The 13,943-nt window shown below is 37.7% G+C and overlaps 3 protein-coding genes across 3 annotated transcripts; 2 read left to right on the top strand and 1 right to left on the bottom strand.

The window, feature by feature from the left end:
- The first annotated feature begins 59 nt into the window (after positions 1-59).
- On the top strand, positions 60-1,223 carry LOC118434607. The gene is made up of 3 exons (XM_035848487.1): positions 60-775; positions 850-988; positions 1,074-1,223. Exons 1-3 carry the CDS (start codon positions 376-378, stop codon positions 1,120-1,122), a joined length of 588 nt encoding a protein of 195 aa, XP_035704380.1. The 5' UTR covers positions 60-375; the 3' UTR covers positions 1,123-1,223.
- LOC110844772 lies at positions 1,208-9,095 on the bottom strand. The gene is made up of 8 exons (XM_022091059.2): positions 8,963-9,095; positions 5,747-5,971; positions 3,333-5,673; positions 2,861-3,245; positions 2,676-2,786; positions 2,188-2,588; positions 1,794-2,033; positions 1,208-1,710 (listed from the first exon to the last, which is right to left on the bottom strand). The coding sequence occupies exons 2-8, from the start codon at positions 5,958-5,960 to the stop codon at positions 1,317-1,319; spliced, it is 4,086 nt and encodes a 1,361-aa protein (XP_021946751.2). The 5' UTR covers positions 5,961-5,971; positions 8,963-9,095; the 3' UTR covers positions 1,208-1,316.
- A 103-nt stretch (positions 9,096-9,198) lies between these two features.
- LOC110845133 (kelch domain-containing protein 3) lies at positions 9,199-13,942 on the top strand. Its single transcript, XM_022091497.2, has 10 exons — positions 9,199-9,369; positions 10,249-10,286; positions 10,705-10,817; positions 11,829-11,978; positions 12,062-12,255; positions 12,362-12,414; positions 12,534-12,613; positions 12,705-12,875; positions 12,958-13,179; positions 13,264-13,942. Exons 1-10 carry the CDS (start codon positions 9,235-9,237, stop codon positions 13,404-13,406), a joined length of 1,299 nt encoding a protein of 432 aa, XP_021947189.1. The 5' UTR covers positions 9,199-9,234; the 3' UTR covers positions 13,407-13,942.
- Position 13,943: the final 1 nt, after the last annotated feature.

Raw genomic sequence — 13,943 nt, 5'->3', positions numbered from 1 at the left:
TCTTCTCATGATAATTACTTGACTGTGTGTCAAGTTAACACCCACTAAAAATGCTAAAAAAGTTGCTGGATAACCCAAATGACCTCGATAATCACGTTAGTTGACACCGTTTCTATGGCATGGTGCCCCATAGGATCATAAAGTGATAACGGCTGAATGTCCAAAAGTTTTTTTATGAATTTACTCTTTAGTACCAATATTGCTTGACAACTTTACACTTCTAACAGTGTAATATTACAGTGCTAAGATACTTATTGTCAAGCAACCGTGCTTTAGTACTTATATCTAGGAAAATTTAGGATTTTGTAACTCATTTTGTCGGTCCCTTATTATTAAACAGTCAGCCGTTTCATAAAACTCAGAGTTGTGGGAGACATGGGCGAGTGTACAGATCAAAGGCCGTCATTTCTTCGAGCGACGGTAAAGTTGCGAGATGCTGATGAGGACTTGTTGAACTGTTGTGGCGTGACTCAACGTCAAAGGGAGGAGGATGCCATACAGAAAGTGAACAACCGCATTTTTTTTATGGGGATCACCAAATATGGATATCAGAAACCGATTCGAGAGGCCATCAACCCCAAATTTCGGGACAAGTATGAGGGGCGTCCCAGTTTGGAACAGTTCCTACCAAAACCCAACGCAACTGACATTGATGAAAGATTGGCCGAGAACTTTCACAACATTGACATCTACTCAGGTCTCGTGGATGGCAGGAACTATGGGAGATTCAGTCGACTGAGTCGTCAGAAATTGCGACATGCTCGGAACCCTAAAGGTTTTTGATAGTCTTCTTGGTACGTATTTTTTTTACATGAGCACTGAAGGTCGTCATAAAACTGTTGTTGGCAGGAACTGAGGAAACCTTTTGCGTCCCCATCACGAACAGTATGAATTATGGATGGTGGATTCGCGACCAGAAAACTCTTGATGAGAACAAGTGGTTCGCAGTTGCTCAGCGTTTTCCACAAGTTCGAGGGGAAATTACACGGTATGAATTATAAGAAACCTGTAATTATATGAGTATAGATGATGCAGATATACATATATGTACAATACGGTTATGAATTTACCAGGTTTGTGGATGAAATGGCATTACACTCGCCAAACTTTATCCTATTTTGAAGCCCAAATCTTTCAACGTGTTTATGTATTAGACAATTGAATGGAGAAACGTTAAATCATTAAATATTAAATCAAGACACAGCGCTTCATTTTATAACCAATTTATTGTACTTTATTTTACAAACGAGATTTTTTTATATAGCTAAATTTAAATAACTAATATCACAAAAGTATAAACTCCTTAAAATAAGTAGCTACACTTTAATGTTCTTAAAATGAAACGGCATGCGATTATCAAGAACCTTATCCAAGAAATTGCGCAATTCTTGATTTATTAAAGATCTCTGGAATTGTTTCATTTTGTTTAGTCTGGGCAAAACTTCCTCGCCAAATACTGAAGAATGTTGATTAAATTTTAAAGTAAATGCATGATAAATAACGTAGAGAATCTCATGTTGGTGCAATGGCATTGTCAAAATGGCATCATCTTTCTGATTATGCGATTGGGATTTTATTAGTTGATGTCTTCCTGTCTCAGACAAACCATGATATGAATTAATGCATGGACAAAATGCTTCACGTCCAGGTGTGCATTGGATATTCATTGTTCCAGAGGTGTACGTCGTTTCAAACGTGCGTAGGATGATTCTAAATTTTACAATGATCGAATATGAGTATAATTGTAGCTGAGTGATGATATTTTTTAAGGATTAGAAGGTTAGAAATCTCACCTCGATACTGCCCCAGCGCACACAATGATTGCAGATATACTCTGCTTTGCTCGTTTGGGATATTTCAGAGCACTAAGATTGGGATAGATAACTCTACAAATTGCATAAAATCTAAATGCAAAGACTAATCCAGCTTCCAAAATATTTAAAACTATCCGACTTCGACAGTTTATGGAGGGGTCCAAGATGAAATGGTGGAGACGAGCCGGTAGCATCACCTTCATTCTAGCCACCAAAAAGCTGAAATTACATAAGTATCATTAATACTACAATTTTTTATATAGTTTTATAAATAGACGTCGCGCACTGACTTTTACACTGGAAAGTGACACGATGGCTAAAATACATAGATAGCAATGGCGTTGTGCACATGTATGTAGATTCATGGACTTACTTTTCTGGGCTGGTAACATTCCAAGGAATGAACGATATGCTTGATGCCATATCTTGTCCCGCATATGCACTAAAATCCCTCATAATGTGACCACAGGTCAAGCAAAAGCACCAACCACAAAATGTAACCCATTCACAATCTTGACGAGAAATTGGCCAATGAATTGTTGGATAAATATTTGTCGACATCTTGTTAGCATTAAATTTACAGTTGAATCTTGAAACACCAGCTCGTAATTTGTCCAAGAACTTGGCAGCTCGTTTTGGATTTGGAGTAATATATAAGTAATCGTCTATACTCGTGTTAAAAAACTCTCCATTGTTATTGAGGAATCTAAAAAAATATTCGGCATCCATTTGGCCATAGTACAAATTGCAGTATCCTTCCGACAACACCCATCCCTGTAAATATAAAGTATATTCAAATTCGAACTGCATAAAAATGCAAGGTTAGCTCTGTGGCTTTTAAACTTGGAATTTGTAACATGCCTGAAGTAATCCCTTTTGAAAATTGTATTTGTGTTTTCCAATTCTCAAAACACTCTTGTTAGAGTATGGATACAATTTTTTAAACACCTCCTCTGGCTTCAGTTGTATACTCTGTTCAGTCAACATCAGGCAGAAAGTTTATAAATTCAATAAATATATTTAGTAGAATAAAGTTATTAATTTACATGACTGTCATTATGTTGAACCAGGCACGGCCGAGCAAATATGGAATCCGTCCACATCTCTGGGCGTTTCCAGCAAATGATGACCTTCCTGTACATAGCTCGAGTTTTCGAGAATACTTTAAATTCTTTTCGAGTCAAGGTGCCAAGTTCCGGTGTCAGATTCTCTAGGATTCTCTTGAGCTTCGTAATATTGACCGATGGATATGCGTTCTGAATATCTCCTCTAACAAAATATAGCTTGGGTCGGTTTTGCCTCTGCCACTCTCCTAAAAATTTCAGCCAGCGTTGACGAAGAACGTTAGTGTCCCGGAGTCTGTGTGGCGACTTTGTTCTCACTATATAATCAATTAGCAACTTTGCATTTTTCTCGTCCCATTTGTTTCTCCTGTAATGCAAACCAGCAATAATAACGCTCATTAAAATATGTCAAGGGTCATCAATATCAAGAATCATTTGAAAGTACAAAACTTACGCTTCCCCATATAAGGAAATTATTGGACGCATATCATTATTCATTTTGGGCAAAAATCGAATTCTAGAATTAATCCCTTGCAGAAACCGACGTTGATCAGCTTTAGCGGTAAATTTCATAGGTAACTTGGCTACATGACCCAATGTGCCAGACTTTACAAGACGATGTAGCACGCTTTCGCTTATACTTTTCCAAGATTCTCGAAGATAAAAGCAAGCATGGAGCCGGCTCGTGTTCATTTCCGTTACATAGAAACTGGTTTTTAGTACCGTCATTAGGTAAGTTGTGAAAATCCATGTCACAATTTTTGCAAAGAGGCAACTTCTGGTAGATGAACTCATGTCAAGAGGCATCCAATTGCCAAAAGCAGTTGAAGGGTCCAACTGTGACATCATCTGTCCCAACTGGAGGGACGATTTTGTGCCAGCCAAGATTATAGATTTTCTCACAAATAGGTGAAAGTTCCTTAAATTTTTCTTGGATCCGATGGCCACTTCCAGTCCGCTGAGATGCAAAATGTGTCTCAGCGTCATGAGAATACATGAATGTGGTATACGTTCCTTCAACTTTGAATCAATAGCAGGTCGCTTAATTTCTTGCCCAGACGCGGTTTTGACGGGTTCTTTATTGCTTGGTTGTAGGATTTCCGAGGAATTTTGATTATTGGTCCCATCAGATGTTGTGCAAAGAATGGAAGTTTCTATTATCAATTGATTGCCTCTTCCTCCTCCAGTGGTCGTCAATTCACTAGACAGCATAAACTTGCTCCCTGTCGCCAAGTCTATTGTCTCTGGGGAATTCTTTTGTGGTGATGATACAATATTACCATGTTCGAACCTTTGCCGTCCTTTCTTTTGATTAGCTTTGTTTTGCTTTGATGAAAACTTTTCTTGAAGTTTAATCATCCAATATGTTATACACCGTTTTACGAGCTTGTGGATATCATTGTGAGCACGCTTATGAAACATAATGAGCTTCTTGAGAATATCCCAAAGAAGACAGTTCTCTGGAAAATCATTGATAGAAATTCTCGTGTCGTACATTGGTGCACCTACGTCAGTGCCTAGGATATCTTCAAGAAGAAGGAGCGTAGCTTCTTTCAGGGGTTTGGAAGAAACTATTGTAAGGATATGAGAATGAGGCCAGCGCGACCAGGAACCCTTGTTGTACAGTGCCGGTAACGTGCTCAAAGTCATTAGTGGATTGTAGTGATCCGCATCATCATCCTTGGTATAGAAGCAGTCGATGGGTAGTGCAGGAGGCAGTGGTAGTGGGTGAGCAATATTTGTTTTTTCCAAAGTTTGAATGGAGATTGGGGATGATGAATAACTTTCTGATGGATATTTTCTCCCCCTTCGCTGTTTTCTATTCACCCGAATGTTGTTTTTACGAGCGAAATCTTCAGAAATACGATAAACGTTCACGTTGTACTTACGATCAGAGGAACGAGTTTCAGGCTCTTTTATTACAAGTCCTTCCCACTCACCAGAAATATGAATAGGTTTCTTAAAGTCTAAAGGCCTGTACTGCTTGTGAACCACGTTAAGACGCGCTATTTTTCCAAATTCCTGGTTTTCCATAATGCCAACAAAGTGTAATTGTGTCATTGCATCTTCAGGCCGAGGTGGTTGAGTGATAGAAGGAGGAATTCCACTGGTTTTCTTCAATGCTTCACGAGTCTCAAGTAGCAAGTGTAAAATCTTTTGAGTGGGTTTGAACCATCTAATTAGACCTTTAGTATTTTGACCTATTGCTTCTTTGCTGCTAATTTGTTTTTCACTATTACGATGGCTAAATAGAGGTTCCGCTCTTTTGTAGTCGATTGTTGCAGAGATTTTGACTTTCTTGTGGAAATGTGCGGCCAGTCCATCGCGATCCTGTTGATCAGTGGAAATGCGTCGTTTTCGTTTTTGGAGTTGTGGACGAGAAATTTCCACAGGTGCTACTTTCGGAACTTGGTCAACTTGGCTGATTATATCGTTCTCATTTAGTGTGTAGGGATTGAACGATTTAGTTGAAGTAATACGTGGTCCACCTCCACTTCGTGTGACTGGACGGATCGGCGCCTTGGCGATCTTTTGGTGCAAGGTCGAACCTTCGGCAGCAATAAGCAGATAAAATTGGGATTCCACTTCGAAAATGATCAATGCTTTATCTAGTACGAATGCAACCACTTTCTGTCCAAACGCATCGTACAGGTCCTTCCAAAATTCGTGCTGAATCATTTCCCTGAATGTGAAAGGACCGATGGTCGAAGTGCAACTTGAGGTAACTGAAGTAACTTGATATACTTGATTTGCATAATCGTCCCATGTTCTTTGGGAAATTATTTCAGCAGTTCCTATGAGGCGATTTATTATATAATAAACAAGAATTTTTACATTAAGTAGCATGCCATTTAAAAAATCTCATACTTGCAGCGGAGTGAGGCTTCCAAGAGCCCAAGATATATGCCAGAATTAGTTGCTTGCAATATGGTTGGGCTTTCCATTTGCATTCAAATTCTTCGACTCTTGCTTTAGTTGCCTGTGATAAGCCGAGAGAAAAGCTATGCAGGAATTCAAAAATTGGGGTAACATCCAGCTGATGTCCTGTGACTTCTTGAAGCCGTGTCCTCAGATACTCCATTGTGCTGGTACCTAAAATTCAATCATAAAAAACAAATCAGAAATAATTCTATCATCGACGCTGCAGTGTGTGTAACTGGGTCGAATATATGAGTCCGAATATGCCTCACACGGTGCACCACCAGCGCACCATTTTATAATGACTAGTTAGGTGATAAGCATTAAGCACTTGTGAATGAATATTCACACATAATTCAGCTATGCAGAAGCCGTGCAGAGACTTAACAAGCAGAAGGAGATTGTGTGTAAAGTGAATTTCTATTCAGTAAAGGGTTTGCCACATGAAAATAAATTGAGGAAGTGTTAACGAGTCAATTATGCAAAACATGATCCAAAGAAACTAATCATGGAATTAAAATTAATCAGCAGCAAGCCATAAATTTAAATTGGACCATAGGAGCATAACGTAATAACCAACACACATGCCAATAAAACAAAAGCGAAGTTTAAAAACGGATATATCATTTGCATGCATTATTATTTACTACGAATGAGAAGTGCAAAGTTATACATATGTACTTTCTATTGGCCCACATTTCATTAGCATACCCATCCGACTAAAAGTAACAGAGTGACAATGCTTATTAATTCTAAGCACATACAATCGATCTGGCTATCACCTAAGATAGCTTTTCATGCGGCGGAATTCGGTTATCCAATTTTCCCAAAAACTACTTTCCTGCAGCATAATACTTAATCCTTAATCTCGAATCGAGATTCTCGATTATGGTAATACGAAGCCAGTACTTCCGCCTCAAGCTTTCCCATAGTTTATGGGGTCCATCCACTTACCATCCAAGTAAGTACTGCCAGTCACTTAAATATTATTGCATACTACTTAATACCACGCCAGTAACCAGTACAAAGTGATTACCATAGTTGTCATTCTCATGCAAAAATTTTAAGCCAAGTAAGTAGCTTAAGCAAGGTAGAAATCACCCTCTACACTCTAATAAATACATTAACCGGTACCGGTGCATGTAAAAGATAAAACCAGAAAAGAAGTCTCTCTTCATACATATGCTTACAACTATATACAATAATTATTATTATGTACTAAACTGCTTCCAGAATTAAACTAGTTAAAGTGGGATTAGTTACTTGAAATGCCAGATTAGATATAATTATTGCAGAGAGCCCAAATTTATAATGTGCACTGACATGTCTGATTATACGGTATGCCCACTAGACTATGCAATATATACAGACATCACTTCTACAACGGGGTGCAAGCAAAACTACATAAATCTCACACTGCACAATGCAGCATTACGAATTTTAAAGTAGTTCAATTTAGCGAGGATCAGTATCACATAGAAAATGAAGAAGACTCAAACCAAGCCAAGCTTTGTTGAATAGCTGTTAAAAATATTTAGTGTGCCATCATAGCTCGAGGTGCTCAACTAAACTAAAAAGAAAGGTGAGGTGAGCGAGAGAGATTCTCAAGATGCGTACCCTATGTAACCAGCAGCATCGTAACCTAGTTTTTATTATACTACGAGAGATTTTATTCGCGAGTTGCGATTCGCAACTCGCATCAAGTCGCATCCACAAATCTCAAAACTTAAACCCCATAGACTTTATACATTAGACGGAAATAAGTTTTCCTTTGTTGAATGAACAATGAACATGGAAATCAGGTAATGTTTTAATTTTTATTGATACGTAAACATTCCTAGAGGTAAGCTGGTTCATACCAGCCAACACTACCTTTCGTGCCTATACGTCGATTCCGTAAAGTTTTGCTGCATAAAATTGGGTGCCGAACTGCCGACGAATGGTGGCTCTAAGCACTATTTTGGAACTAGTCGAAATGCATTTACATATACAGATTCAGTGGGCTTCACTTAAACGTCAAAAGCAAATATGTACATGATTTAACTTATTGTTTCGATACATAGCATGTAGATTACTATGCTACTAGGAGATGCGTATGCACTTCGTTTTTGCAAATCCCTTCAAGTATTGCACATTCTCATTAAAAGTGTTTTGAGTTTTTTCTACTTTGCTGCTTGATCAAACCCTTTACATATGGGCATTAGACCTCATTCATCTCTGAGGTGGAGAAATTTTCCACAAGTCCGCATGCAGCAATAGCAATCACTACAACCAACTATTCTGCATACTACAACCGACCAACAATAATTGAAAGAAGGAGTACTTTAACAGCACGCAGTCCTATTCTCTGCAATTTAAACATTTTCTTACAATCCTTAATGACACTCGATCATTAATTTTGGAGATATCGTCTGATTAGGTTCTGTTGAAAGGACTGCGTTTCACAACGTCAAACGTGGAAGCCGAAAGTGATCATTTTCAATTTCTTATTATTTGGACGACGAGTTTAAAAAGTAATTTTCGCCCCTTGTTGAGTGATAGGCAAACAGATAACTTATGGTACAAATATAGCTTTGAAAACATTCTATAGACCACTTATATTAGAACATTTCGTCATCCGCAAAATTAATCTTGGGAGTAGTGCATAGAAAAGCTCCATGCAAATGCACGTGAGAGTTTTAGGCTTTAACTCCCGTCATCTCATCGTCACTGTAATCTGTATTCTAAATAAAAATCTCTAATATGTGCCATTATTATTAATACGTGCAAGATAGATTCACGCAGTGACATGACATTCGCTAAAAATTTTAACAACTAGTAAACAGTTAACCAAACAATGGTCAAATCGTGACTAGCATGTCCCTATAATTAGACTTGTGGAATGAATTGATCCACTATGCTATTAGCTGTGTGTGTGCACTCTTTCTTGTAGGTCGAATAAAACAGTGGCACATTTCTCTCTTTAATGGACACGACACGAAAATCTCAAATAGTAAACCCAGTGTCTCCTGCTTATGTGGACTCTCTGTAGGGATGGATAAGAAGTTGAATGATCAATATTTATAACCAACTTGCATGGATGTTGTGAATACCAAATAACAATTCGGAGATTGTATACGCATCTCGTGTTGAATAGAATTGAAAGTGAACTCAACAAGTGCTTACTTTACTGTTTGTATTTGTAGGAGTAATATAGTCGATAGTGAAAAGTCAACAACAAACTGTTGCCGTTGAGTCTGAGTTTGGCTGCTGAGGTGGAGTGTGAAGTGAGTGAACGACGTGCAGTAAGTCCGTGGAGATAAGTAGTAATAAAATATTACAAAAACTGCAATTTATCGTGACCGAGAATTTCTTCCTCGTCGCGTGTTGGAACAATCTTCGAAATTCATTGTCTAGTGGAAACCGTGGATCGCTGGTTGCAGTTGAAACCAGTGACGATGGCCTTAATCGACGTGTTTCGAGCAGCGTTGCTTCCTCTTCGGGGAGACTGGTGCTACAGGAAAAACAAAGGCCCGATCCATGAAAATGAAATCAGTCTCCCATGCGACGCCAACACAAAACCTTTCAAAAAGGTAAGCCTTCCTCACCTCCTTAATCCCTACAACACGACGGTCAGTGCTCCAGTGAAAAAAAATACGACAGGTTTATTAACGCTGTGCAGTTCGTTCCAAATTATTAAATCCTGTTTTTTGAAAAATAAAACAATATGATTACGTTAATATATATATTGGACTTGAAGTGTTTTATTTTACGTTCAATGATCGACAATGCAATGGTTTGTTTATAAGTCAGTCTCGAGCCTTTGAAATTAAACAGTGGACTGATTCCGTCATTAAGGATCGACAATAATACTAGTTGAACTATATTTTAAAAAATAACTTACTACTTTATATAGTGGCAGGGGCTGACTAGAAAGACGATTAATATCGATTTTATTCGAAATTAGAAGGTTGTGTTAGTAGGTTCTGAATATTTTTCCATCTCAGCTCTCTTAGTACCTGTAGTCGTTTTGTAGATTTGGAAATTTAAAAAATCATGTCCTGATTTTGTAAATAATTAGCCAAATAAAACTTACCTGCTGAGTGAACGAAAAGGGACGATCACCTGCTGAAAGTGACTGGAGATTTGCACACACGTGTTTACAAACACAACGTGTTTTCATTTGTGAGATCCAGAGATCGGGAGACAAAGTGCCGCGACGGGTTTGGATTGGCCAGACGATCGTGAATCGTGACCACCAATCTTGAAAAAATAGGAAGTAAACACATTGGCACACACAGCTAATAGAAGTCTTGGTCGTCGTAACGGTAGTGCTGTTGTAGGCAACTTGTAGTAAATGGTAAAATACGACGACCCACGCCAACCACACCCAACAGACTCCCGTCTCAAACTCTTTCTTATCACACCAACAATTTGCCCTGTTTCCTACAGTACAAATTCTATTTATTTAGATGCACTGGACGATCAATCTCGCAGGAGGACCCAAACGGTAAGCAGAACATCTTGGTTCACTTCCTGGTTTTTAATACAACTCAATATTCAACGTTTTACTGCTTCAAAAATGGCGACTTTCATTATTAGACGGTTAGATAACTACATTTCGTTTTTAAATAATGTTCAATCACATTAAGATGCTGGATTAATTAATTAAATTCAACACAACAATTGAATTTCATCATAATATTCGTAATCATATATAAAAAGTAATTGATTAATTAATTGATACAACCTATTATTGATTTCGAGTTCGAATTGAAAGTGAATGGAACGAGATTACGAGATGTTCTTCATATTTTCTTTATCGCAATCGCTTAACTCTAATCCAACCCAATCCTGACGTACTCATTTCGAATCTGGATTATTAAAGGGCACTAATTTAAATTACTTTACTTTGGTACTTGTTTTAGTGTCAATCACGCTGCGGTGTCCGTGGGTCAAGCGCTTTACTCCTTTGGAGGATACTGCACCGATGAAGACTATGCGATTCAGAGGCCTATTGACGTTCATGTTCTCAATCCAGGTGGCAATTTTAATAGGATTATTTTATTTTCAATATTTTATTTTATTTTCAAACTTTGTTCGTAAACATATGCATGTTAGTTATGCATTTATAATTATCATCGTATTTTCAAGTGTAGGACACAGCTTCAGTAAACCTTGAGGATACTATGAGCATAGCATTAATTAAATATACATCCGTTGATGATCTGAAAAACAAACTAGCCAACTGCAAAGGGCCTTTCTAATTTCTGTAACTTTTTTCTCAATAAATCCAAGTGGACCATTTACTTGCAATTTCAGTAAAGCAAGAAGATAGGTGAAGTTCACTGGCCACATTTTGTCATAATAATGCACTCAGCCCTTCAACAATTAAAATGACAAAGTCATAGTCAACAAACAAACAAAAAAAACTTGCTTTTTGACCTACATATCGTGTTCTTATGTTCATCGTCGCTCATAAGAGTTGTTTGGAAATGCCTGTAAAAATTTTGTGAGCGTGTGCGTCTTAAGTATTTACCTGTTCATGCCATTTTGATAAAGTTGCAATATTACTTATTGTGAGCATGGGTTAGAGATGCATGAATGTAGCAACATTGTGGTCTGTCCACTTTTATAATACCACACACACACTGATGGTCAATGGCTTTTCGTGTCTTCCTGTGGATTTCTTCATCCCCATTCTTGTTCATTACATTATTACATATAGGTTGTTGCACATTGTTTTTCACATTTACATGGCACCACTACTACACTGCACGGCGTTATCATACACGGCGTGATGTGAAACGATTTTTGGCGCAACACTGCATTTTTATTTTACAATCTTCCAAATATTGAGATGAGCGAATGCGTTATGGTGTCTTAATTGACTCGTTCAATTTTGCAACTTTTACACTTTTAACGCGATTGAGGCACGATTTACCAATGCTATCATGACTATGACGATGCAGTGTTATTGCTGTCGTCGTTTTAGTAAGATTAAAATCATGTATGCAAAATTAATGAAAAATCGTCATTTTGTGGCTTGTAGTTACCTATCGCTGGAAGGTGCTAAACTTTGATGTGGACTCAGCCATCCCATTTCAAAGATATGGCCATACCGTTGTATCTTATGGTACTTATGTGTACTTGTGGGGAGGTAGAAATGATGAAAATGCATGCAAGACTTTGTTTCGATTCGGTATGTATTTACACATAAAATTTGTCTTGCATTAAGATTCTTAATGATCTGCATGTGCTAATAATGAGATTTATCGTTTTTAGATACCAAATCTCATACCTGGAGTAGGCCAAATGTCACGGGAAGTATTCCTGGAGCGAGGGATGGACACTCTGCAGTCATAATTAGAAATAAAATGTTTATTTTCGGAGGGTACGAGGAAGAGATTGGGTTGTTCTCACAAGACGTTTATGCGCTGGATCTTAATAGTCTAACGTGGTCGATGATGCCTACCTTTGTAAGATTTCATAATTGTAACCAATTAATAATGAGCAGATAATTAGTCGCTCACGATTTGTTAAGGTGTTAAAATTTTATGTTTTCATATGATCTCTTCTGTTTAGGGTCTTCCTCCTTCCTTCAGAGATTTTCATACTGCTACCGTCTACTTGGATAGGTACATGCATCATTTTTGTAGTTTGTCACAATATGATTTTGTTGAAATAATGACGGTTGTCAAAGACTACAAATTTTGTATTCTGTTTTTATAATTTTATAATGTTAATATTATTACAGATATATGTTTGTATTTGGGGGGAGAGGAGATCGTCATGGGCCATTCCACACGAGAAACGAAATGTACTGCAACACGCTAGGTTTGTCTATATTGCCTACATGTGTTTTACAAATATTGCGAAAGTTCGTGTGATCATGAATCATATCGTTTCTCTTTCTGCCAATGTACAGTTTGTCTGGATGTTGAACGACAGGAATGGATACGACCGAAAACGCATGGGGACATCCCTCAAGGTCGGAGGTCACATTCGGCCTTTATGCATAATAGTTTTATGTATGTATTTGGAGGATATAATGGATGCAATAATCAACACTTGAATGACTTTTATAGATATGATCCAGGTATAAAGGCTAAAAATATAATCTACAATTATTTGTTGTTAACTCATGGTCATTTGTTTTGCAATTAATATAATTATTGTAGAAAGTGGCGAATGGAAATCTCTGAAACCATGTGGCCAAAGTCCCGGACCTCGTCGGCGGCAAGGCTGCGTTGTTATTGATAATCGTGTTTTCTTTTTTGGAGGAACTAGTCCACCACTCCCACTTCAGAACCGATCACCTCCGACCGAAGATGAGCAGAATAATGACGTCAACGAAGAAGCAAATCTTGTGGACCATGATGATATGTATGTATTGGACATGGGTACGTCACACTGTAATTTCCACGCATAGTCTTTCAATAAATTGACACCATGATGCTAATAATTATATTTAATATGCATTTCAGAACCATCTTTAAAAACTTTATGCATGCTTTGTGTGTTAAAACATCGACTGGATACATCTAATGTGCCTCGCGTGCTTCAACAAGAACTTGGATGGATGCGATTGCCAAATAGAATGTCTGTTAGTCCACTGAGCAGCGGCTAATAATAACCATCCGAGTAGCTAGCAAGACTTTTCAATTTACAATACCTAAATATTTAATTTATTGATCTTACCGCGCCTGCCGTCATAATTCTTTTGTACATCACAAGTCTAATTATTAACCCAACAGTGGATTTCTGCGGACTGTCATTCTTCAACACATGAATGAAGCAGTAGTTATACAATTATCACCCAACCAGTGTACTATATATTATACTACATATGTATATACATACTCTCCTTTGCTGAAGACATGAATATGTTTGCTTTATTTGTACCTGTGCAATTTCATATGATCGCTCTTAAACCAGTGATAAAAATTAGATCATATGGACATAATAATATGCGTGTGGCATAGCTTTGTCATATCGTATGTTTCGATTTTTATTTGTCTTTTAATATGGGATGGGAATAGACCTTCCGCCTTTGGTCGGACAGATCCTCGCTAGTTTTGCGTTTGATTCGAGTCGTCGTCAGCTTTATGTTTTTATGTTACATGTGTATGACGCGTCGGTTTGAAATAAATATTAAATCCAGTAC

This window comes from Folsomia candida, unplaced genomic scaffold (assembly GCF_002217175.1).
Source record: "Folsomia candida strain VU population unplaced genomic scaffold, ASM221717v1 Fcan01_Sc002, whole genome shotgun sequence".
Classification (NCBI taxonomy): Eukaryota; Metazoa; Arthropoda; class Collembola; order Entomobryomorpha; family Isotomidae; genus Folsomia; species Folsomia candida.
Note: the sequence above shows the minus strand (reverse complement) of the source record. Positions and strands in the feature narration are given on the sequence as shown.